We start from the raw sequence: 24,366 nt of genomic DNA, 5'->3' as shown, positions 1-24,366 counted from the left end.
ATAAATTAACTCTCACCACTGAATAGTGCTATTGTAGTCAGTCAGAGACATAAAGTTTCGTAGCCATGCGGCCAATTAGTCATGCATTCTCGTAACCATGCGTTCTGGAAGCTTCGTAGTCCTATAGCCTCGCGATGACGTAACCTTGAAGACTTGCAATCGCATAGTCTCGTAACCTCATGGTTCGTAGTCTCGTAGTCATGATGTATTGGAGCCTCGTAGACTTGAAGCTACGTAAGCAAGTAGCTTTGTAATCTTATAACATAATGCTGATGGCGTAGATGTAGCAAAAGAGAAAATTCCATCGAAGACAGATGTGTCAATTGGAGCCTTGCAGACGAGTAGCTTCGTAGTCAAGAACTCATGCAGACTTGTATTCCTGTATCCACGCAGTCACGTAAACTCGTTTTCTAGAGGCTTCGTAGCTCTGTAGCCTCGCAGTCTCGTAAACATGAAGATTCGTAGTCACGTAATCTCGTAACCTCATGGCTCGAAGTCGCGTAGTCATGAAGTCTTAGGACCTCGTAGAATTGAAGCTACGTATCCAAGTATCCTCGTAGACTTGAAGCTACGTAAGCAGGCGGCCTTGTAATCTTATAACATAATGCTGGTGGTGCAGTTGGAGCAAAAGAGAAAATTCTGACGAAAACAGATGCTGTAATTGTAGCCTTGTAGACGAGTAGCTTCGTAGTCAAGTACTCATGCAGACTGGTAGTCCTGTATCCTCGCAGTCACGTAAACCTGTGTACTAGAGGCTTCGTAGCTCTGTAGCCTCGCAGTCTCGTAAACTTGAAGATTCGTAGTCACGTAGTTCTGTAGCCATGTGGTCTCATAGTCTCTTAGACTCGAAGAATTCTAGCCTAATATATTTGGGGCCAAAAGACTTTTGGAACCAAAAGACTGTAGGTGTCAATGACTGATGGAGCCAATGAATATTGGAGTCAATGAATATTGGAGCCATTGAATATTGGAGCCAATGAATATTGGAGCCAATGAATATTGGAACCAATGAATATTGCAGTCAATGACAAATTAATGTGCTTCCTTTTCGTCGATGGTGCTGCCTTTTCGTTGTCGGTGCTTCCAAATGTGCTTCCTTTTCGTTGGCGGTGCTGCCTTTTCTTTGTCGGTGCTTCCAAATGTGCTTCCTTTTCGTGGGCGGTGCTGCCTTTTCTTTGCCGGTGCTTCCAAATGTGCTTCCTTTTCGTTGGCGGTGCGGCCTTTTCGTTGATGGTGCTTCCTTTTCGTTGTCGGTGCTTCCAAATGTGCTGTCTTTTCTTTGGCGGTGCTGCCTTTTCGTTGTCGGTGCTTCCAAATGTGCTTCCTTTTCGTTGGCGGTGCTGCCTTTTCTTTGTCGGTGCTTCCAAATGTGCTTCCTTTTCGTTGGCGGTGCTGCCTTTTCTTTGTCGGTGCTTCCAAATGTGCTGCCTTTTCGTTGTCGGTGCTGCCTTTTCGTTGTCGGTGCTTCCAAATGTGCTGCCTTTTCGTTGTCGGTGCTGTCTTTTCGTTGTCGGTGCTTCCAAATGTGCTGCCTTTTCGTTGTCGGTGCTGCCTTTTCTTTGTCGGTGCTTCCAAATGTGCTTCCTTTTCGTGGGCGGTGCTGCCTTTTCTTTGCCGGTGCTTCCAAATGTGCTTCCTTTTCGTTGGCGGTGCGGCCTTTTCGTTGATGGTGCTTCCTTTTCGTTGTCGGTGCTTCCAAATGTGCTGTCTTTTCTTTGGCGGTGCTGCCTTTTCGTTGTCGGTGCTTCCAAATGTGCTTCCTTTTCGTTGGCGGTGCTGCCTTTTCTTTGTCGGTGCTTCCAAATGTGCTTCCTTTTCGTTGGCGGCGCTGCCTTTTCTTTGTCGGTGCTTCCAAATGTGCTGCCTTTTCGTTGTCGGTGCTGCCTTTTCGTTGTCGGTGCTTCCAAATGTGCTGCCTTTTCGTTGTCGGTGCTGCCTTTTCGTTGTCGGTGCTTCCAAATGTGCTGCCTTTTCGTTGTCGCTGCTGCCTTTTCGTTGTCGGTGCTTCCAAATGTGCTGCCTTTTCGTTGTCGGTGCTGCCTTTTCGTTGTCGGTGCTTCCAAATGTGCTGCCTTTTCGTTGTCGGTGCTTCCAAATGTGCTGCTTTTTCGATGACGGTGCTTCCAAATGTGCTGCCTTTTCGTTGTCGGTGCTTCCAAATGTGCTGCCTTTTCGTAGTCGGTGCTTCCAAATGTGCTGTCTTTTCGTTGGTGGTGCTGTCTTTTCGTTGTTGGTGCTTCCTTTTTTGTTGACTGCGCGTAGTACAAAATGTAGTGATTGAATATTTACTAGTTTATCACCTCTTGGTGTTACTAAAATATTTTACAAGGTTACTTGGTCCTTTAGAATGTATAAAAATGTCACGATGGATTACGAAGGTCATGTGGTCCTGAAATGACTAGCCTATACGTCTGATAATGACATGACTCGGTCTCTTGGACTGAAGGCAATTGATCTATATGTGTGGCTTTGTACATGAACGGCTTATATGTTATTCAGATTATTGAAAAATTAGACTTTCATAATAGGCTAATCGGCACTGATTTAATTCGTTGGTCCGGTATATTGACTTGAGTTGATTTTCGTAGAGTGAATGATTAATAAACTCCGCGAAAGGTAATGGAAAACAGAACCTAACATTTATTTAATAATTAGTTACAACTGTCTCTGGTCAAGAATCTAACCGTGGACAGGGATCCATCGATTCGATTTGTAAATTAATAAATGATTTTTTCGGAGACTATTGGAATTTTTCCCGCATTTCTAGCTAAATAATTACATGATTTCAAGATGGCGGTCAAATTTTAAGATGGTGGGTACCTCAGTAATAAATGATTACTGCACTGTAGCATGTTAGAATAAAACTAGCATGATGGTAATACGAGTACACGCACAAGATGGTGTACTCCAGCAGGTGGTCGCTCCTGGTAGCATGTACTGAACATAAAATGACGGATCCGTGATGGACATCAAGGACAAAGTCAAATTTCAAGGACAAAGTAAAATTTCAAGGTCAAAGTCAAATTTCAAGGTCAAGGTCAAATTTCTAGTCCAAGGTCAAATTTCAAGGTCAAATTTCAAGGTCAAGGTCAAAGTTCAAGGTCAAGGTCAAAGTTCAAGGTCAAGGTCAAATTTCAAGGTCAAGGTCAAATTTCAAGGTCAAGGTCAAATTTCAAGGTCAAGGTCAAAGTTCAAGGTCAAGGTCAAAGTTCAAGGTCAAGGTAAAAGTTCAAGATCAAGGTCAAATTTCAAGGTCAAGGTCAAAGTTCAAGGTCAAAGTTCAAGGTCAAGGTCAAATTTCAAGGTCAAGGTCAAATTTCAAGGTCAAGGTCAAAGTTCAAGTTCAAGGTCAAGGTCAAAGTTCAAGGTCAAGGTCAAAGGTGTGGTGACCAGATAATTATACTACATGATATCGGCACACTCTAGCACACGAAAACAAGATGGTGGTCTCCAGTGGATGAAGACAAGATGGCGGACATGATGTCATACTAGTTGACGATATATACCTTGGTATTGGTGGTGATAGATCAGTCTAGGTAGCTTTCATGGAGGAAGGATCGACTGTTTACTCTCGTCGGGAATCGAACCAAGGACGTACATCGATATAATCAAACAGAATTTAAATACGTTAATTTTTTGATGAATTTTGGAATTTTTTTCATTAAAATCGGATAATAAATAAAGATTTTCAAGATGGCGTCCAAATTTCAAGATGGCGGACATGACGTCATACTACCTGATGGTATATGTGCATTGACATAAGTGGTGGGGGTCAGTCTGCCAGCACCCCGCCACAGGGGAAGGATCGGTCACCATTTTTATTTTTTTTTGCCCTCACCGGGTTCGAACCGAGGACTCCGAGCTCCGTGTCGTAAATATATGTTTTTTCGATATTTTTGATTAAAATTTTATTAAGTGAATTTTTTTATAATTTTTAAAAAAAATTCATTAAAATCGGATAATAAAAAAGTTAAAGATGGCGAGCGTAACGAAAATTGCAACGGTGACGTCATAATTCAAAATGGCGGATAACACATCGACGGAATGTTCGAGAACACAATGGCGGATCTAAGATGGTGGATCCAAGATGGCCGTCGGGGTCAAGGTCAAAGGTCAAGGTATCCTTATTCCTAGAAATGGCTTAACTGAGGCTTGAGTTAAGGATGCTTAAGCCTATTTTAGGAATTGGTGTTCTTTCTAAGGCAAAAGACATTTGTGGTTTTTTGAAATCCTAATTTTTCCTCGAAACGGGAATTTTTCCCTCGAAAACGGGAAATTTTGAGTCATTTTGAGTCATTTTTTAGGAATTTTTGCCGCCGTGACGTCACAAACCAAGATGGCGGACCGGCAATCTTCAATCCACTACCTGCATCCTGATCTCGGTCCGTCATTTACATACTACTCAAAAGTTTTAGTAAAAATTTATAATATTTACGAAATATTCAAACGAATTCGATGTTGTGCCTACGGAGTTATGATTTTTTTTTTCGCCATCCCTTGTTTTTGTAACCCCTTGAAGTTATGGTTGATCGTATCAAAAACTTATTCAGACAAAAGATTTTGGCATTACTCCTACGAGTTATAAAACGTTCAAACGGATGTAATATTTTTCATACTACAGGAGTCAGAACGATATTTCTGTTTTTTTGAAAAACCTTCCCTTTTTTACCCCTTTGGTCGGATATTGCTCAATAACGAACTCGACCTAGATTTACCACTACTAGATTTTATGTATGAGTTTTGAAGTGATTTTTCAAAAATTGCGACGGTTATCGTTTCCACAAGATTTTATGTACGTATTTATGTATGTATAATAATTTATGTATACATATATTTTTTATGTATATGTATAAAATTTTCAGTTGACGATGGTTTTGGGGTCTATGGACCATGAAACGAAAGATTACATAAAATATTTTCCGAAAGTTACACCATGGTAACGGCTACAACAGGTAGTATTTCTTTGAAATCTAACATCTAACATCGTCCGTTATCGGACGGTGTTTGGGCCAGACGTATACGCACTTCCGCGTCGCGACCTGACAAACGTCGCCGCAGCAGAGCGAGTGACGGCCATTCGAATGCAAAACGAATCTCGGACGTCGGAAAACCTGCACGCATTCGTAAAAAAAAAAAATTCTTTGGGGTCGGTTTTAAATTACAGCTTGGAACCGGTTCTGGTTTCGAGGGCTGGAGTTGCGACACGGTGGCAGACGTCGACCGCGATTTGACGACGAGGAGTTGATTGGTGCGCGCCAACTCGGGTACCTTTCCCTGTGCCACGACCGCGAGGCGTTAGGGCGATAACCGGCTTCGTTGTAAACATACGGTATTAAGACGATACAACACAAAAAAATGTTCTGTACTTTTACAAAAGATTTCTTTGGATAACAGTTTTCCAGAAATAATTTATAATACTACAATAAAGATTTTGTAACTTTGTAGAACACGTGGCTGTGGTTATTTTTGAACATATGAAATACGTTTTTCGAGATAATACTGGGTAAGCAACCGAACCTAGTATTAGCGCGAACACTATTTTGTGGCAATACAGTTGTATTCGTGTAAATGTACAAATTTACTAATATCTCTAATTCTTCATGAATATTGCTGTTATATTTACAAAAAGAAAAAAAAAATAATGAGAGCGTTGGAAAGACATTGCGTTAGGATGGTTCGTAAATATATTCCGTGGCCATCCTTGAATATTTTTATCCATATAAATGTTTTCCACATGTCACGAAAGTCACGTAAAAAGTAACGAAACCGAAGGTCTGTTCACGGAAGTCACAAAATAAACCTGAAATTAACAGTAACGATGCTGGTTGTCACGATACTTAAATAATTTGCAGCAGCCTTTTCCGAACATGAATTTCGTTTTTTGATAGCTCACTTCAGTTTATAGATGCGCGTTGAATACAGTATGTCCATGAAAGAATGTTCCGGTTATAAATTTTAATAGTATCAATTGTAAGCGTTGTAGGGTTTAAGTTCAATGTCACAATTAAGAGTAACTCAGTTTTAGATAAGCGCACGCGAAACTACTGCTTTGTTGTTTTCTCACTTGCAGCGCCACCTACGCAAAATGGCGACTCCTGAGCGTAAAGCATTTTGTGTTCTGCAATTTGCTAAGAGTTAATCTTTTATTTCAGGATGGAGCCCCTTCCCATTCAAATCTCTTTGTACGAGAGTGGGGGAACGTCCAAGTCGTCATGGTCGAGACGACAGAGCTCTTTTTCGCTGGCTTCCACGTTCATCCAAAATAACACCATGCGATTGATTTTTTCCTTTTGGGCTTAATAAAAGATAGTGTCTACGTTCCACCTCTACCTAATGATTTGCCATAGTTGAGACACAGAATTGAAGAGGCTATTGCTTCGATTACTCCGAATGTGTTAACCAAAGTGTGGGAAGAATTGGAATTGAGGTTGATGAGTGCCGAATAACTTTAGGTGAACAAATTGAACATTTGTAAGAAATACCACGTTATTTTTCCCTCAATTTGATGTATAATTTGTTGTAAATAGTTATATAAAACTTTTATAATATACCATTGAAAATGGGACATTCTTTTATGGACACTCTGTATAAATTGATACAGACTCTCCACTACTTCATAAAGAAATTCTCGATGATTGTATTTATGTTGATAAGATAATAATTGGCTCTCCTACAAACAACTTATATATTTCTTTTATTGCTTATTATTAGTAGGGACCGGAAAAATTCGCGGGTTCAGTGACCTCCACGATAGACTCCACTATCCTCTACAAACTCGGGCAAATGCCAACTGTTTATTGGCTGTTGACTTATGAGTCGTCTCGAATGGGTAGCCTGTGATTCGACACTTCTATGAAGGAGGGTCTCTAATTGGCCCTCATAACTCCAGATTAACAAAGAACCAATGGCAGAAGCAGCACTAAGGTATAATTATTTCAATTGTAGCATTTCACGAAATGAATCCGCGAATTTTTCAGGTCTCTAATTATTAGATATCCAGAATTTTTACTGTATCGTCTGGTCTCATGGTAGAATTCGAAGTCGTTGGTGTGCTCAATCCATGTTTGCTTTCCCGTTGATTTATTTCTTAGCGAGAATATTTTTATCCTTGTTAATTTGCACTACCTGATTATCTTACAGCTCTCCTAGCTGGGCATCGTTGGCCTACAGTCGTCCAAATAACTGTGGTCCATTCATGAACACAGCCTGAGAGTGTGGAGGTTTGCATTCTTACTGGTAACTAAATTAATGCACAAAATTCTCGCATCTCTTCTTATTATAAAAATAATGTTTGCGAATTGGAGGGAGGCACATGTATTCAAGGCGGGCAGAGAATGCCAAAAACAAGACATTTTTTTTTGTTAGGGAACGTATGTCCGGGAACGAAACCCTACAAAGTTCCAAATACGAAGAGTTACTCTCCAATTGTAAATTTTCAGGTTTCAGGGGACTACTCACTCAATACGCAGAGGAACGTACGTTTCGAGTCAGTCACACGCAGTTAGGTGTACATCACCCTTCGTGGTAGGCAACCCCCAGTTTCAGGCAGTCGCTGGATAAGCCTACTCGATACACGAGTGCTGTGAAAGCGCCCTTGGTCAGTGCGCACTGATCCAACTGCAGTTCCTCTCACACGCCCGGGCACACATTAGCATAGCGGCCATCTCTGTGAAGGTGAAGGCTGGTTTACAATTTAAAATTAAGAATTGGTGGTGTGCTTAACATATGAATCTATGTATATTTGTGAAATGGTTTGTTTATGATTTTTGTGTAGGAATTATGACGGGTCATGTGCGAACCATATGTTAACTTGAACACTTTACAGAGCTGTTTATATTATATTTTATCCTTTTCCTTAAGAATTAAAGGATCCCCAATCAGAACACAATAGAAAGTGTTGTTTGGGCGAAATAATGTTTCGTTGATGAAGTACGATAGGAGTAGGAAATGCGGAAGTAACTAGCATCATGTTAGGAAATTATAAAATACTTAGAAGAATATTGCAAGAAAATTGTAAAAAAAAAAAAAAAAAAAAAGTAGAAGAAGAAGTATTGATTGGAATATTTGTTGTGTTTTAAGATTTCGGAAATTGTTTATCCTGATGTATTTCTGGTTAATTTTTGCTGTTATACTAGTTTATTAATCGGGGGCACGGCAGTGCCCCCGCCAAGTCGAGCGCGAAGGCAAACACTGCCGTACCATCCTTTACTGGAACCATTTCGCCGCATTTTCAGGCCCCTATTTGAGAACCTCTGGATAAGACCAGAACGCAGAAATTTTCGTCATCCAGTAAGCTATAAAATCACACACTTAAAATTAAATTTCAAGTCTGTAGGTCATTTAGTTCCGAAGTTAAGCGAAAAAAAATTTCGCATTTATGACACTCACTCACTCACTCACTCACTCACTCATGATAATCAGAATAGAACTAGTACTTCCCATAAACTCAGAGAGCTGAAATTTGGTACAGAGTTAGGGTTTAATGGCCACATAAAGGGAAAACTATAAAAACTAGGATAATCGAAGATCTGGAGTACCTGGTGACCCTTATTTGAACACAAGAACCCAACCAAACTATTTAAGATCGACACACCGCCTTTACAAAAAATATTCAACTTTGTTTGCCTCTTCATTTGAAGTCAAAAATCGAAGGTCTGAAGTATCTGATGAAGAACCTTCAGCTTGTCTCAGCTGTATTAGAGATATGGTAATGCGCCTTTCTACTATTGGTACATAAAAAAATCGACTGTCATTGCAAAAATCCAGCGTAGTGGGACACATCTTCTAATTTAATCTAGCCTATTGCTTCCCACTGCTGGGCGAATGCCTCCCCTTCTGCTTTTAATACGCATATAAATTAAAGGAAAACTCTGGATAAGACTAGACTGGCTTTTATACTTATACTTACAAGTTTACAAGATGAAATAGTCGAACGATTAACTTTATTCTACTCGAACATTACACAAATTAAATAAACAAATTACACTAAAATATTAATTAATTTCGCTCAAAATTTGTTCAAAATATAATTCATTGGACTAAGAGTGTCGGTGATACCCGCACACGTCGCTAGATGGCGCTGACTGTATTTTAAAACGCGCTTACGTTTGTTTTTCCGATAACCTTATATGGCGAAGTGGCAACCGGCCGCGTTACAGTCGTTTACGACATTCTTCTACTGCCCTTGAAAACGTTTGCTAGGGATTAGGAGGGATTATTTGCATTTCGTTGATTTCGCTTATTATTTCGTGAGGTTTGCTAAGGTTAATTAGCAGGTTGTTATTATAACAATTCGAAGATTTGAATAGGTTAGGAAATTTATAATTAGTGACGGATTACTGATTATTACTTAATTATTAGATTTAAAAGTACTTTTAATTGAATACTTTATTTAATTGTTAGTTATTTAGTACTCTTCGTTTTCTAGGTTTAATTTACAGTTAGGCAGTACTTCGAATCGCGTTCGTGTTTATAAGTAAGTACTTTTCTAGTATTCTAGGTTTAGTTTATTTAGGTAGATATTACTTCGTTTCGTTTAAAAATATCATTAATATAGCTGTATTTCAGTACTAGGTAGGTAATACCTTTGGTACAAAGTTCATTTATAATTAATTATATTGACACTTGTCTAATAATTAGGAGTTAACGTTTTGTTTATAGTTTGTATAGATGAGTAGGCTGAGTATAATATTATCTTTGAGTTTTTTTATTAAGACAAAAGAAGTCTTAAAGATATAGATTATTATTGTTTTAGTCTAAATATTATCGGTATTTCTGATATGTTGTTCATATACTAAAGGTCGTTGAGTTTATTTGTGTTTGATTTCGCAAGATAATATTGTAAAAAATGTCGATAATATTAAAAGACGACGATGAACTTAGTGGCTACCAAGTAGTTGGTATGCCCAAAGACGGGTCTTGTCTCTTCCATTCAATATCTTTCTTGGTGTATGGTAGAACTGACTCAACTTGCAGTATCATATCTGCTATAGTTGCATACGTTGCTGAACATTGGGACGAAATGCAAAAGTACACGTGTGATGCTGATGGTGACGTATAAACGAGCGCGCAATCCTACACGAGCGATATGATGAAACCCACTACCTACGGCTCAGCTTCTGAGCTTATGGCTGCTGGAAAAATCTTTCCCTTCACTTTTGAAGTGTATGAGAACGGTATACTAAGAGGTTCGTTTGGCGATGCTGGCCAAAAAAAGTGTTTACGTTTTACCGGTAGTTACTTAAGCGGCCACTAGGCGTAAATACCGCGCCGATCTTTCAGAAATTAAACCGTCTAAACCGACTAAAAGAATAAATAATGAACGCGAATGAGCAATACGAAAAACTGTTGCTACTGACACAAGAATCAGAACCGGAAAAAAATAAAAGAAATATTTGTAATAAAAAAAATTCTCTTAAAAAGAAAAATAATGTCAAATAAGAAAATCTAATAAAATTAATCAATATGCCCACGTTTCTACAAAAAGAAGTGAAATCACACCAAAAAATTTCTGTAAAAAAATTAGCCAAGTCTCGATGGAGCTGCTTGTTTATCTCTAAAAAGTAATGAAATCTAGACAAAGTCGTGCCAAGTCTAAGGTTCCTTACTGCGATTTATTTATTATTATAGTTAATGTTGTGTGACTTGGCCGTTGAAGGGTACACAAGGGTACAAAACCAGGTGCTCCATGACACAATTGCACCAATCTGTCGCCAGAACCGCTACCCATTGACGATGGAAAATTGCCACTTGGAAAACGTTGATTCAATAACCAGTCAATTGTAGGCTTGATAAAGCTGCGTATTTCAATAATACTTATGTGTAGGCGAGCCTGAAACAAACAGTATAAAAAATGATTTCCAGTACAGACAGACTTCTAATCATTGATAGAAGTCCGTCTGTACGTCTATTTTATGTTAGATCGGTGGTCGATTTGACGCTCCAAAAAGAAGAGAGCAGATGTCAGCATTGTCAATGCTGAATGCATGTGTTGCACAATCAACAACAGCCTAAAATGAGACACTAGCGTCCAATTACCAACACCAGTATGGGCTATTATCTCGCTTAACAAACAGATATAACATTACTTGTAAACAAAATTGACTTGTACCCACTAACGCTGGCTCGCACGTGATTCGTGTACCAACATGTACCTGAAAGAAACCCAACTAGTCACGAAACGCAAACGTTGTTAGGGAGTTTCAACACTCAGCTAACCTCTGAATCTTTACGCTGTAAATGCATGGCCCCATCGATTCGGTGTTCCGAGGAACCATTCGAGCTTCGACCGAACGATCGATCGATATGGATTCGAACGCGGCGCGCCTGCTCCCACGGAAGGCCTTCATCAATCACGGACGCACGTGTATCGAAACACGGTTCGACTGATGGATGTTTTATGCGTGAATAATCGTCTCGGATGTAGGCGTCATTTTTCTGCTCGGCTGTGCGAAAATGTTTCTGTTCTTTCAACCGGGCGTATTGCAAATGTCCGCGTTCTCTTTCCTCCTCCCCTTCTCTTTCTCTCTCTGTGCCCGCAGTTATCGCAATTCTCTATGTCCGGCAGCTTCTGTTTTCTCTCCTAGGATTCTCTAACAGTCCCAGCGTCTACAGCACAGGAGGAAAAAGTATTACCTTTGGTTCAAGCCTCGGACTGAAACCCAAGCCCCTCCTTACCCCACCCATTAGTTGCGTGAAATTAGTCGAGATTTTTGTGTGAAGTCCATCTAGTCTGGATGTATCTATGTCAGCGAGGCGGGACGATAAGTGCGACGCTAACTGGTGATACCAGCGCGGTGTCGCCTCTGAACTAGCGCACAGTCTTCTCGTCGTGCACAGGACAACTCTGAGATTTCAGTGGTACCCATGACAGAATCTAGAATCTCCACCCAACCTCACAATATTCTTAAATGCTGTTCATAAACAGGCGCCAATTGGATATCTTGAGCAATTTTCTAATCGCGTGTTTTTTCTTTTGTTTGTTTTTTGCACACAGAATGTACGCACATATTTGCCCGTTCATACTTGAAAAACAATTTTAACCTTTGCTAATTTTTTTTAATTGATACTTTTTCACAGCCGTTGGGGTAACTCAAACCTTTGACTTCTTCAAGTTGTCACGTCACGCTGAGAGAGAAACGAAAAGTGCAACGATCTGAAGTGGGGCATTACAGCACACTTGTGTACTTGCACACATTCCCATTCCTGTAAATGTGAAATTTCACTTGTAACATGCGTGGTGGTCACGCCCCTGTGCTTTATGTATTTGTTCCATGAAGATGTGGTTGACGGTTGCGGGTGTGTCGGCAGCCATGTGCCGGCAGTTGGAGCAGCTGAAGAAGGACCGGGCGAAGGCGGCGGCGGTAGCGGCGGCGGCGGCGGCGGCGGCGGCGGCTGCCAAGAGCGCGGGCCTGCACCCTGGTGGCGCCGCGGAGAACCACCACCAGCACCACCAGCACCACCAGCACCACCAGAGGCCCGCCTCGCCGCCGCACGACGGCTACGAGTGCGTGGCGCTGCACATCAGCCCGGACCTCGGCGAGCGCATCATGCTGTCGGGAGAGAGGGCGCTGCTGGACGAGGTGAGTTTCGCGCCCTTTGGCAGGGGAGCTGCGCCAGGCGTGTCGCGGGTCGCTGCGAGAAGCGGCGCCACTCTATTGATAGCGACTTGAAGCGGGCAAGTCGCCATTGAGCAACGACACGCGACCCGCGAGACGCCTGGCACTGGTCGCCATAAATACACGAGTACTTTCTTTACGCGACACGCGAGGCCACGGTATTTTAGTGCACCCAGTAGGGGCACTGGCCAGTTTCTGTGTGCTCGCAGTTATTTTATTAATGCGCAGGATATAATTTTTAAAAATCCAGGATGGTGTTGTATTTAAAAAAAAATTCTAAATATCACAGAAGGCATTTCGCTTATTTTGTGAAATGTATAGTTCATAGCAATGATAAATGAAATAATAATTGGGTTTCTCCGAGCATACATCATTTCACTTCTTTATAAGATTTATAATAATCAATATCACACATTAAATATTAATAATACTTTAATAGTGAGAAAATAACATAATAAAACAACATTTCAATTTAAAAAATCTGTTTGTTTTGAAAATCTCTCACACCCACATAGCATTACAAACAAGCTTCTGTTTTGATTTCCTTTCATAATGTGCCGTTTTTGAAGCTTCGGGATTACGATGTCGTTATAGCGACAAAGTCTGGGCGACTTGGCCCTGCGACTTTTATGTCGCTGGTTGCGGCTTGTCACAGGGGCAGAATTTGTCGCTACTCGCACCACTAAATGGCAGCTGTCGCTGGTGCTGCCACCCCTGGCACTCTGGAATGCGGTCACATCCGGCCTGCCTGAAGGGTGAGGTCGTGCCAGCAGAGGGAGGGGGTATTCTCCTGCGCCTCCAGGCAGCAAGGGACCCTCACCCTCTGGCCAGCTACAAGGGAGGCAGTGTAGTTCACAACTTGAGAGAGAGAGACCTTGGGTGCTGAGTGTGTTCGCGCGCGATGACTTGATTTGTAACTATTAGTTATGGTTTTACTATTGAGCAATAAATCATTGTAGAAAACAAATTACATTGTTATTGATGTGCTGTCAAACAATGGGTTTTGAATGACGATAATTTTGGATGTTATATACAATATGTGGAGAATGCTGAATGCAGATAGTCGGGATGTTAAATATGTAATGTGGTGAATGTATATTGAAGATTATTGTGGAAGTTCAATACAAGTTGTGGGGGATTTTTCTGAAGATTGTTGTGAATATTGGATTCGTAATGTGGTGAATGTTGACTGGAGACTGTGTATGCTGTGTATGTTAAACACAAGCTGTGGAGGATGTTGTTTGAAGATTGTTGTGAATGTGGGATTTGTAATTTGGTGTATGTTGAGTGGAGACTGTCGCGGACGTGTTACACAGCACGTGGCGGGTGGCGATGCGCAGGTGTTCCCCGAGACGAGCCAGGCGTTGCTCGACGCGCGCTCCAGCGTCGCCTGGAACCAGCACGACGCGAGGCACGTGATCCGCTTCCCGCTCAACGGCTACTGCAAGCTCAACTCGGTGCAGGCCATCACGAGGCTGCTCAACTCGGGCTTCAAGGTGGCTGCCAGCAACGGTGGTGGCGTCGAGGGCCAGCAGTTCTCCGAGTACCTGTTCGTGCGGCGGGCGTGCGCCGTGTGACTCCGCGCAGGCCGGCCGTCGGCGACCGTGTGCCATAGCCGCAGCGACCCCTCGTGTACATTTGCCCTCGGTCTTGTTCCCCTCGGGGCCCGTCTACAACATCCACGTGAATGACGTCACATTGTCGCACGGAAAACTACCCGTCTACAATTGCGATGTCACCAGAGCGCAGTAAATGTTAAATGTCAAAATGAATGGTTTTTAAAATTGTTTTAGTTAATGGTTTTCATGCATTGTAAATGAGTACGTATTTGCGTTTTGAATATTCATTCAACTTGTGGAATATGAGGGAGTTCAACCATATGGAAAAGTAAATGTTAGTAAATCAATTCTAATCACACTGCCAAAAATGAATTCGTGTTTACGGCCTTCTGATTTCTTTGCAATATTTGTTTCTCAGAAGCCAAAGAGAAGCAATAAGATCCTGTTTTGAAACGGGAACTTTAAATTCCAAATATCACGAGTGTTGTTCTTCTATGCTACCAAAGGACAGCAGTTGACCAGTGTATTCGGACCAGGGATATTTGGACCGGTGTCCATACCATCCATGATGCCAGAGGATTAAATGAACTAATAAAATTTAATATAATGTCCATCGGATACAACTTGGGGCATTGCCATTGTAGACGGGCCTTTACTTCCTAAATCACTCTCCCACCCGCTTGCAGTACCTGCCGAGTGAGACATCAAGGGACCCGGACAGTTCAGCGGCTTCGACATCGAGGCTATCGTTTCCTCCAACCATACTATTGTATACCCTCGTGGGAGACAGGGTCAATTCAAGCTTCCAAGATGTACGGAGAGGCCATAAAAAAAAGTCAAAAACATGCTGTAAGATAAATGTTCTGTTTTGCATTATTATTAGTATAGAGCCTTGATTACTTCGAGAATTCATTGGGTAGAAAAGTAGAATTGCAGCACAAATGCATCTGCTTCATGCTGACTATCGTACTTAAGTGCTCTTGACACGTCCTTGACGACCCTGAACCAGTTATAAACAATTAGAAGAAGTGGTAACCCATCGCGAAATAACAATGGCTTAAATTATTAGGAATGGGGATTTATCGCGAAGATATTTCGTGCCAGGATAGTCTGCATAGGTATCTAACTTGTTCCCGCACTTACGGTAGGAATAAATGGCTTTTTAACATGTAATTGTTTTCAGGCTGAGTCATGCAGCCTCTGCGTTCCTGGTCGTTCATCCACCGACCAGAGTCGGTACCATAATAAAGGCAGCAAACCTGAATAGATTTAAATTATTATTTTGAACATACGCAGTTGCTAGGTTGCACTGTATATCATAGATAATACCCGAAAAATGGACAATGAAAGATGAATACACAAACACAGAAAACAGGCCAAAATGAACCGATGTTAAATGTAAAGATAGCAAAGATAATTCCGCGGGAGAAATTAATCAGAACAATGTCACAGAACAGACGAACACAGTGGGTAGACGACGTGACAGATGAAACTATGTGCTCGTCTGCAATATGATATTGTTGTTCTGACTAATATCTTCCACAGTGTTTCCCCCGGGTAGGGATAACAAGGGAGTTAGTTAGAGCGACACAATTAAACTGTGTTGTGAGAGTAGCAAATTTTATTAACATGAAGAATTAATGCAATAGAACTATAAACATGCTAATATGATACACTCAGCTTGTCTTCTAGTATGATTGTCCTTTCTGGGACTTGTTCCGCTTGAATATGCTTTCTGTCTGTCAACACAAAAATAAGACATGTCAACAATTAGTATTACCCGTAAAATAACAGCATATTTAACTGTTACAAAAGAATAGAAAATCTCTGAAGTTCTTAGGTTCGCTTTCCTCTAGACACCAATAGCGAGTCACAAAGCACATTAAATATACATATATAGAAAATTAATTACAAAAGAATATCAAGTGTTTGTTTTACCAAAATATCATTGTGTTTTAAAAGTCTTAAATTCAAAGCCGTCTTATGGCTTACAACAAAATTTACGTGTAAATGACCCCTCGTTTTATCGGGTCCAATACGGCCGGACACTCGCCTCAACACTCGCTGGGTCGTCGTGTCCCGGGCGTCGCTCGCCGAGTCGCCACTGTGGGTTGCGCACCGGCCATCCAGAGCGTTGCTTCCCTCACAAAACGCCTCGGATGGACATCGTTGGTGCGGTGTTGTCCCGGAACCCTTGACGACTTCGAAGAGACTTGCGAAGGACAGGCCACAAATCCCCTGAGCTGAGCTGTCGTGCTGTCCGCACCTGGCACAATCACTCTCATGTCTCGTCACTTTCAAAGTGCATACTCCTATATGTTGTGCATGTCAATAATGGTATACTCCGGTATAAATCGGTAGTTGTCTCTCAATGTCCTTGGTTTGCCTGCCTCTGTATGACCACACTGTCATCTACATGCACTTGCCCGTATCGTTGCCCATTGTTATTGTCCGACTCTGTCTCGGACACGCGAAAAAAAAGTGCCCTCCTTAACAAGTTTTCCAACGAGTCTCTTGGTCGCCTTACAGTCGAAACTCCACTCGTTGTTGAATACCTTGGCACTTAGTCGCTGACTGTCTCGTTGCGGTCCGGCGTTGCTCCAGCTTACCCTTCGTGGAGGCTAAGTCCCATACCGGAATTCCTTGTTTGTTCGGGCAGAGTGACGGTCTTCATGGTGGTCCAGGCAGGGCGGCGACAGGTCTTGCAGTGGTCGGGCAGCGCTTCCGCCCTTACGCGATTATTTTTCCTAACCTAACTAAAACTAAGTGTGTTTGGGAGGGGTCCGGGTTAGGGAATGACTCTAAGTGCGTCTCAGGCCGAAGCCTATACGCTATAATCATGCAGGGTTTAAGCCATGCGGGAGAGGAAGCATGCATAATGTGCTAGGAGGGGTATTGGCCAGCTATGGAAGCGATTGGAGCCATGACTAACTCCTTTCACTGACTATTCTAGACTAAAAACTAGATAAGTTGGGCCCAGGTAAAACCTGCATAGACACAGGGAAACCCCTGGGCACTTACATGCGGGATGCAAAATTTCCTGCGTTATTGACAAGCAGGTTGATTACAGGAAACAGAAGGATGGTTCCGGAAGAAGAGTTGGACAGAGTAGAAATAAACTACTAAGCAAGGGGCGGGAACTTGGACATTGCTGTCCGCTTTGGTTTGGATGGCGCTGGTTGTTTCGGGGACGACATATTGTCGTTTCCCGCCAGGCTGCCAGCCAGCCTGCCCTTACGCCACCGTTTCTTCATATGCTCGGCCGGGAGCGTGTGACAGCGATACCAGGAACTATTATGTTCCCATAACTCGCTTAAGCCCCGAGGTTGGAGGTTTACATACCCCTCGGGACGCCTTCCCCTATGTTCTCCGACCATTCAGTACCTCGTGGTAACTCCTACTTCGCTCTGGACGGTCGGAGGGGAGGGAGGTCATGTGATCAGTCACGTGACTGCTTCTCAGTCACGTGGTTACCCCCTCCACTGCGCGTCTCTGGGTGGGGCTGGAGCGCACTGGGTACAAGGTCGAATGCCTGTTGGGTTGTTCATCCGTTACACAAGGGTGTAGCGCGGATGGCAGTCACTTCAGGTGCAATTGTCACTTCAAGTGGGACCAGTTCGTTGGGGGATGCTTAGCTCCCACAACAACAGCATTTTACATCGGCTGATTTTGGCTTGTTTTCTGTATGTTTGTACATTCATCTTTCTTTGTCCGTTCTGTATGACGTACAATGGCATTGGAATAACTATTTCTAAAATAATGATTTAAATCAATCATCCCCATTGCAAGAATCACTGAAGTATTGAACATGAACAGTTTTGTATTGAAGCGTATCTATAATAATTGCACGTAGTTTTAAATATATAAAACATACTTCATATACTTAAAGTCTAGTGTGGATCATTCAACATTTTCTATTCTTTATTTTGTCTTGATTGAGAATCTTAAATATTTGGCCGAGTCTCACAATGACCTGTTGGTTTGTTATTGGCTGAGATAACCTCGGGGAGGGAGGGAGGGGACGACTGCGGCCCAGTGGAAGACGTAGCGGAAACCTTCCAGGTGTTTAATGAATCCGAGGAATGTCCGGGTCTCTGGTGACGACGCGCAGGCTCCCCAGGTCGGAGCTTCGCCGCGTCGGCGGGTTCGCCCAGTCAGCTGGTGGCCGTGGCCGTGTTGGCTGAGAGGCTGGCGAGGGTCGGGTTCGATCCCAGCCCCGGGCGAGACTGGACCTGCGCGTGCGTGTGGTCAGCCCTCACACTCCACGTGCATTTTCCCAATCAAACACGAGTTCTGTCACAAATATTCACCAAGGGTCGTCATGGGTGTAGAATGTCGGGTCAAGTCGCTTGTACGACATTATATTACACTTAGTGAATATCTGTTAAATATTCTTGTGACAGAACAACTAATAAAAAGGAGTTTCGGAAATAGCCCTATAATTTGAGGGCTTAAACACGATAACTTTCATACATATTATTTTTCGTCTCAATTTTCACAACAGATATTTACCACTTTACTTACGTGAAAATAACTTCTAGTAATATCTGATGAGATATGTTTATGATCCAACAACAATAATTGCAAGAGAGCTACGGAAATAAATAATTATTATCAGCAATGACAAAATAAGATATAACCAACTTGGCATTCCAGGCTGAACATTAACGCGTCAGTGATCTTCATATGAAGTACCTATTGTATTTCCATTATACCTCTTTCGTGTAAAAACATGTTTGATGTTGATTAAATTGGAAATAATTGTTTCATACCGTAATGCAAGTAACTTTTAACAGGTTGCGAAGAATTTGTAATCAAATAAAGAAAAATGTACATAGCATATACTGAAAAATGTGCATATACTGAAAATATTTCATCCAGCACATAAGAATGAGCATTAGCCTTGATACTCTAGAATATTTTTTTTCTTCATAAGACGCGTTCACATTGTCATTTTAACATGATTTTATTAGGTTCACAAGTAACTAACGAACTGTGTAAACAAATCTTGGAAGTCGGTTTTAACCTACTTTTAATTGTCGCATCGATTTGAAACTTTGCAAGTGTATGTAATTCAGATGACAGTACAATAATTGGGTACCATAGAACTGATGTGATGATGGAGCCAGGAGGTGGATAGTGTAACTCTTCAACTTTTTATTGTGTAACTGATAAAATTGTGATTATTAATTTTTTTAACTTTTTTTTACGAAGATTATCGTAGCGAGTACATACCAGCGTCACAAGTTATAATATATCCAACTTTTTTCTTAATTCTTTTTACACTTGTAACATATCAGCATCCATCAAACGTATTCATTATTGTAGATTGTGTTTGCGTTGGTAATTAGCGTCTGTTTAAATAAAAACGTCAAAAAATTTAAAATTTTCTTATAATTTTAGTGATTTTGTGGCTTTCCTTGCCACTAAGCATTATAACGCATCTCAACCTTGCTCTTCAGTATGAAACTCCAGTGAAATAAAGCGACATTTTTTAAGAGGTGCATATATGACCACAAAATATCTGCAGTATATCATCTCTTGCGGCTCGATAGAGCTACCAGGCCGCTCAGAACGAATATTTCGTTTTCTTTGGTCACGTGTCCGATATTGTCTTCGTGGATAGCTCCCAGCTGGCCGATCGAATCCACCGACATCGCCTTATCGAGCGAGAGTGAATTAAGAACACTTATCACATTCCCACTTGTGAGTATATACTCTGACCGCTTTGTATACTGTTCATGGCTGTATGTTGTTAAGTACATTTTGTATAAAGATTCGAACTTTTAACTGCATTAAGTAAATATATTTTAACTAAACTTTTTTAAGGGAAAAGTACTACCTGTGGAAACATTTAGCTAACAAGCTGTATTTTGTATTATAAGTTATAATGCTATGCCTCCCATAGTATAAAACAATTTAATCAAAAGCAACCGTTTTAATTACATTTAAATTACATGTTACAAAATGTTTTTCTTACAAATGCATAATATGAGTTGTACAATTGTTTAATTTGTAATTAGTTTAACCACTAATAGTAATAAATACACTGGTATTGTAAAATTAAGAAAACTTTAAGTCAATTTTGTCTGCAGGCAATGAATTTGTTTACTTCCTGTTATTGTTATATTAATAGTAATTATGTATTTGTACTTTATGTAAAATACACAAGTTGTCAACATATTCATATCAGGGTATGTTCAGGTGAAAAATTCTAGCATAATGTTTTTCATTTTGTTATTGATAATTCAAATGTGTAGGGTGAAATTTAATATTCTTCAAAATATGTATTACTTGTAGCCAGCAGCTACGGCCATACTTTAATTAATAATTATCATTCTTGTATTGTGTTCATGTTATATGAAATATGCTTTGAATGCCATTACTAAGACAAAATAAAAAAAGAAAAGTTGTAAATTTGAGTTTGTTATGTGCAATGTTAGTTTACGGTGTGTTTTAATTGATACAGTAAATAATTAATTGTAGCTTATTGTATACTTTTCAAAAAAATGATCTCATTTGCAGGGTTAACCCTAACTTAAAAGGGCTGTGAACTCAAAAATAAAATAAAAAAATGATTTGATAACGTGGACCATTAGTGAATGTATTTGTTCAGTTTGAAATACATAATATATGTATCTGTTCTTACTAAGAGACTGAAACAATTTCACTGCTAACTTTTCAAGTTTAAAACATTATGAAGATTTTATAAGTCAGCTTGTTTAAATTGTAAATAATAGAACCTTAGAACATTTTCACCTTCAAAAAATCTATGTGTAAGATTGGATATACAGTTATAGAATTATAAGTTAGTTAATGTTTTTATGATAGTTGTGCACTTAAAAGTTTTCAGTGCCAATATGTACCAAACATATATAATTAAAAATTTAAAGAATTTAACCAAACTAAAATTTCTTTCATTATGCTCCTTCCAAACCACTGTTTACGCTTACGCAGTCAAGTATGTTAAGTATTCGGTTTCAATTCGTCCTCTAAAAATTCAATCAATCAGCGGTTGTGCTTCTGGCTCGCCAGAGAGTGAGGAGTGGGGCGCTCAATTTTCCATCTCCTCCCCCCCCCCCCCCTTCCCAGCGCCACTGAGAACTTGAGGCGAGTCATCATTGCAGACCCGGAAATTTCGCGGATTCTTCTGGCCAGCCGAGCCGGTTAGACCGCAAGGACCTGACGTGGTGTTGCAAGTCGCGTGGCGGTGGGTGGTGGAAAGGGGGGAGGGGGGGGCGGTCGTTGCAAAGAGAGACGCGAAGGCGAGCGCCAGACGAGGCGAGGACAAACTGAGTGTTGCCGCCCGCGGCGCGCGCGAGGCCGCCGTCGCCATGGTTACCGCGAACTCAATATCCCCGACATGGAACCAATTGGGAGCGAGGGCCCCGCGGCGCGGCAGAAGAAGGACGTCTGGGGGCAGGAGGGGGGAGGCTCGCCTCGGGGCACCTCGGAGCCTGGATGCCGGGCGCCGCGGGGCGTAAAGGCGTAGCTGGCTCCCGGAGGAGGGGCGAGGGGGCGGGCTGCACGCCAGCTGCCCCGAGGCCCTCCCGCGGAACACAGACGCTTCACGGGCCGCGGGGAGAGGGGAGGGCCGACTAACAACCTCCCCCCCCCCCTCCAACCCTCCTACCACCTTGGTCTTCAGGGGCTGGGTCTCTGCACATTTCTTCTTCTTTTTTTAAGTGAAACTTATTTTTCAGCCGATAGGGTGAGTCGAGGCGATTTCTACTCTGTTTAAACTTTTCAACTTAAATTAATGTAGAACGATGGTTACAAATTATTAAGGGATCTTTGTAAATTTGTCGTTATCTTCGTTAATTGAAGATTGTCAAGTTTACTATATTTGAACATTAATCCACCATAATAATCATGGTATATAAAGAAAACATACCAGAACTGGTGAAGACTCGTGCATAAACACTTATTTCTTCCACGTTTGCGTTTACGCTGTTCCAGTTAACTTATTAAATTACGAAGAACGTTCCGTTTATTTCAGGTGCATTCTTCCTTTGAAAAGTCGGTAAATTTTCTGTAATTTGTAACAGCATAGAGGCCTGGAAATTTCGCGATTCATTTGGCGTTAGGCAAAACTTCTAAGTCGTATGTACACTCATTACTCACATATACTTTCCTATCGGCAGATTTCTTACTGTTTTCTCGGGGTATCTCCCACTGGGCTCATACTCTATACCTCGAGCTAAACCCCCCATTTTGCACCTTGTCTTGAGTGGGCGTTCGTGGTTGTTTACGCAAAGGTTTGCATAATCAACTGCGTTCTGTTTTGCTGATTTGGTGTGAATGGGAGCATTGAATTGGAATTGGAATTGAAATTTTCTTGGAGAGAGGTTAAAGGGTATCGGGCACTGCCCCACCTCAAAGTTGGTCCGTGGGTGGCAACGACTGTTGGCTATCAGTCAGCCGGGTTTTTTTTCTGTGTGCTGCTATAAGACCAACAGCGGCTAAGAGGGCAGCTGGCTTGGGGTGATAGCCTCCTGCTTTAACGCATGCCAGACAGTCAATAGTACTGATTAGACAGTGTGAGCCCGCTGGTTCTACGATGGATCGAAAGCATTGGCATGAAGATTTGCAAGAGGCAGTTAAACATCCAATAGAAGGAGACTGGTCCGAAAGGAAAACCCTTTTGACGGATTACACTAAGGACAGAGGATTGGACTTGAAGAGAGTGACCATACTGGTTGACAAATTGCTGGATAAGAAAGTAAACTGGGCTAAGGAACCAGTACCAAATTTAACTGAAAGAAAATGGCTGCTATCTGTTGGTCCCATAATATGTGAACAAGACCCTACTATAGTTAAAATGATGATAAGGGAAATCTTCAGGAAAGACAAAACTACGGCTGAGAAGGAAGAATCGACTGAAGAGTTTGTGATAAACCCTAAATGGGATGAACAGGAGGTGCTTTCATGTGCTGAAAAATTAATAATTGAGCTAACCACCTACACGACCACAGAGATATCTAAGGTTAACAAAGCATCTACAAACTATATTCTGCCCAGAGTAACACAGCTAAAAGGCCTATTAGATAAGGTTCTGATAGACAATTCCCGGCTTAACGGAGTGATAAAGGGGATAGAATTAAGTAAAGGCCCTGTGATAAGGAAGACGTATGCGGAAGTAACAAGTGCAGCTGAAATTGGAGGGACTACTCGTCAACAGATCATACCTAAACAGAAGAAGGAGTTGCTGATTGTCCTGCCAAGTGACGAAACTCAAACAAGTGACACCACCAAAAGAGAGATCTTAAAGAACATTGATCCAATAAAGAATGGGCTGAAATTCAAAGGAATAAGGAAAATTTCGAAAGGAGGAATTATAATCGAAGCACAAGACTCCAGCACGATTGAAAAACTGCAAAAAGATGAGAAAATATCTAAACTAGGACTACGTACTGAGCGCCCTACAAAGCAGGGCCCGAAAGTTATTATGTACGACGTGCCTAGGGAGTTCGATAACCCTGATATAGCTGGCACAATATTTACTCAGAATCTGAGCGCAGATGAAGTCTCACTGGAGGAGTTCAGAGCTGGTTTCATGGTGCGAACAAGACGCGGCAGAAAGGATAATAAAGAAACAGTGCACCTTGTCATTGAATGCACACCTAAAATAAGGAATATCTTGCTAAGCAGAACACATATGTATATTGGTTTTTCTGCATGTAAAATTAGGGATTTTGTGTCAATAACTAGATGTTTCAACTGTCAGAATTACGGACACCCCGCACATAAATGTAAAAGCAAAACTATCTGCTCTATATGTGGACTTGATGGGCATAAGTATACAGAATGTAGTAAGAAAAATGAAGGAAATAAGTGTGCAAATTGCAGACGAGAGAATAAACCACACGAGCATAGGGTAGATAGCACTGATTGCTCTGTCTATAAGAGAGCTTACGAAAGAGAAATAGAAAGAACTAATTATGGTGAAATATGAAAATAACATAAAAATAGGGCAACTAAACGCACAACGTTCAGCTGTTGTCAGTGCTGAATTAAATAAGATTGCAGAAAAAATGAAGCTTGATGTGATCTTATTACAAGAACCCTATGTATTACGTGGGCAAGTTGCAGGAATCCATGGTTTAATATATGCAATAGGAGATAATCCGAAATCGGCAATTTGGATTAGAAATGAAACTCTAACTACGATGTTACTCTCCGGCATTTCT

General features: G+C 41.4%; 1 protein-coding gene across 1 annotated transcript in view; it reads left to right on the top strand.

Annotated features, from left to right (window-relative positions):
- Window positions 1-20,804, top strand: part of LOC134532665 (BTB/POZ domain-containing protein Tiwaz) — a 435,728-nt gene extending 414,924 nt beyond the window's left edge. The window contains exons 6-7 of the mRNA XM_063369386.1: window positions 12,310-12,581; window positions 13,958-20,804. Coding sequence (XP_063225456.1) covers window positions 12,310-12,581; window positions 13,958-14,194 — 509 coding nt within the window. The 3' untranslated portion in view covers window positions 14,195-20,804. The remainder of the gene's footprint in view (window positions 1-12,309; window positions 12,582-13,957) is intronic.
- The last annotated feature ends 3,562 nt before the right edge of the window (window positions 20,805-24,366 follow it).

Source organism: Bacillus rossius, chromosome 1 (genome assembly GCF_032445375.1).
Source record: "Bacillus rossius redtenbacheri isolate Brsri chromosome 1, Brsri_v3, whole genome shotgun sequence".
In the NCBI taxonomy this organism is placed as follows: domain Eukaryota; kingdom Metazoa; phylum Arthropoda; class Insecta; order Phasmatodea; family Bacillidae; genus Bacillus; species Bacillus rossius.
The sequence above is the reverse complement of the archived record's forward strand: the minus strand, read 5'-3'. Positions and strand labels throughout refer to the sequence as shown.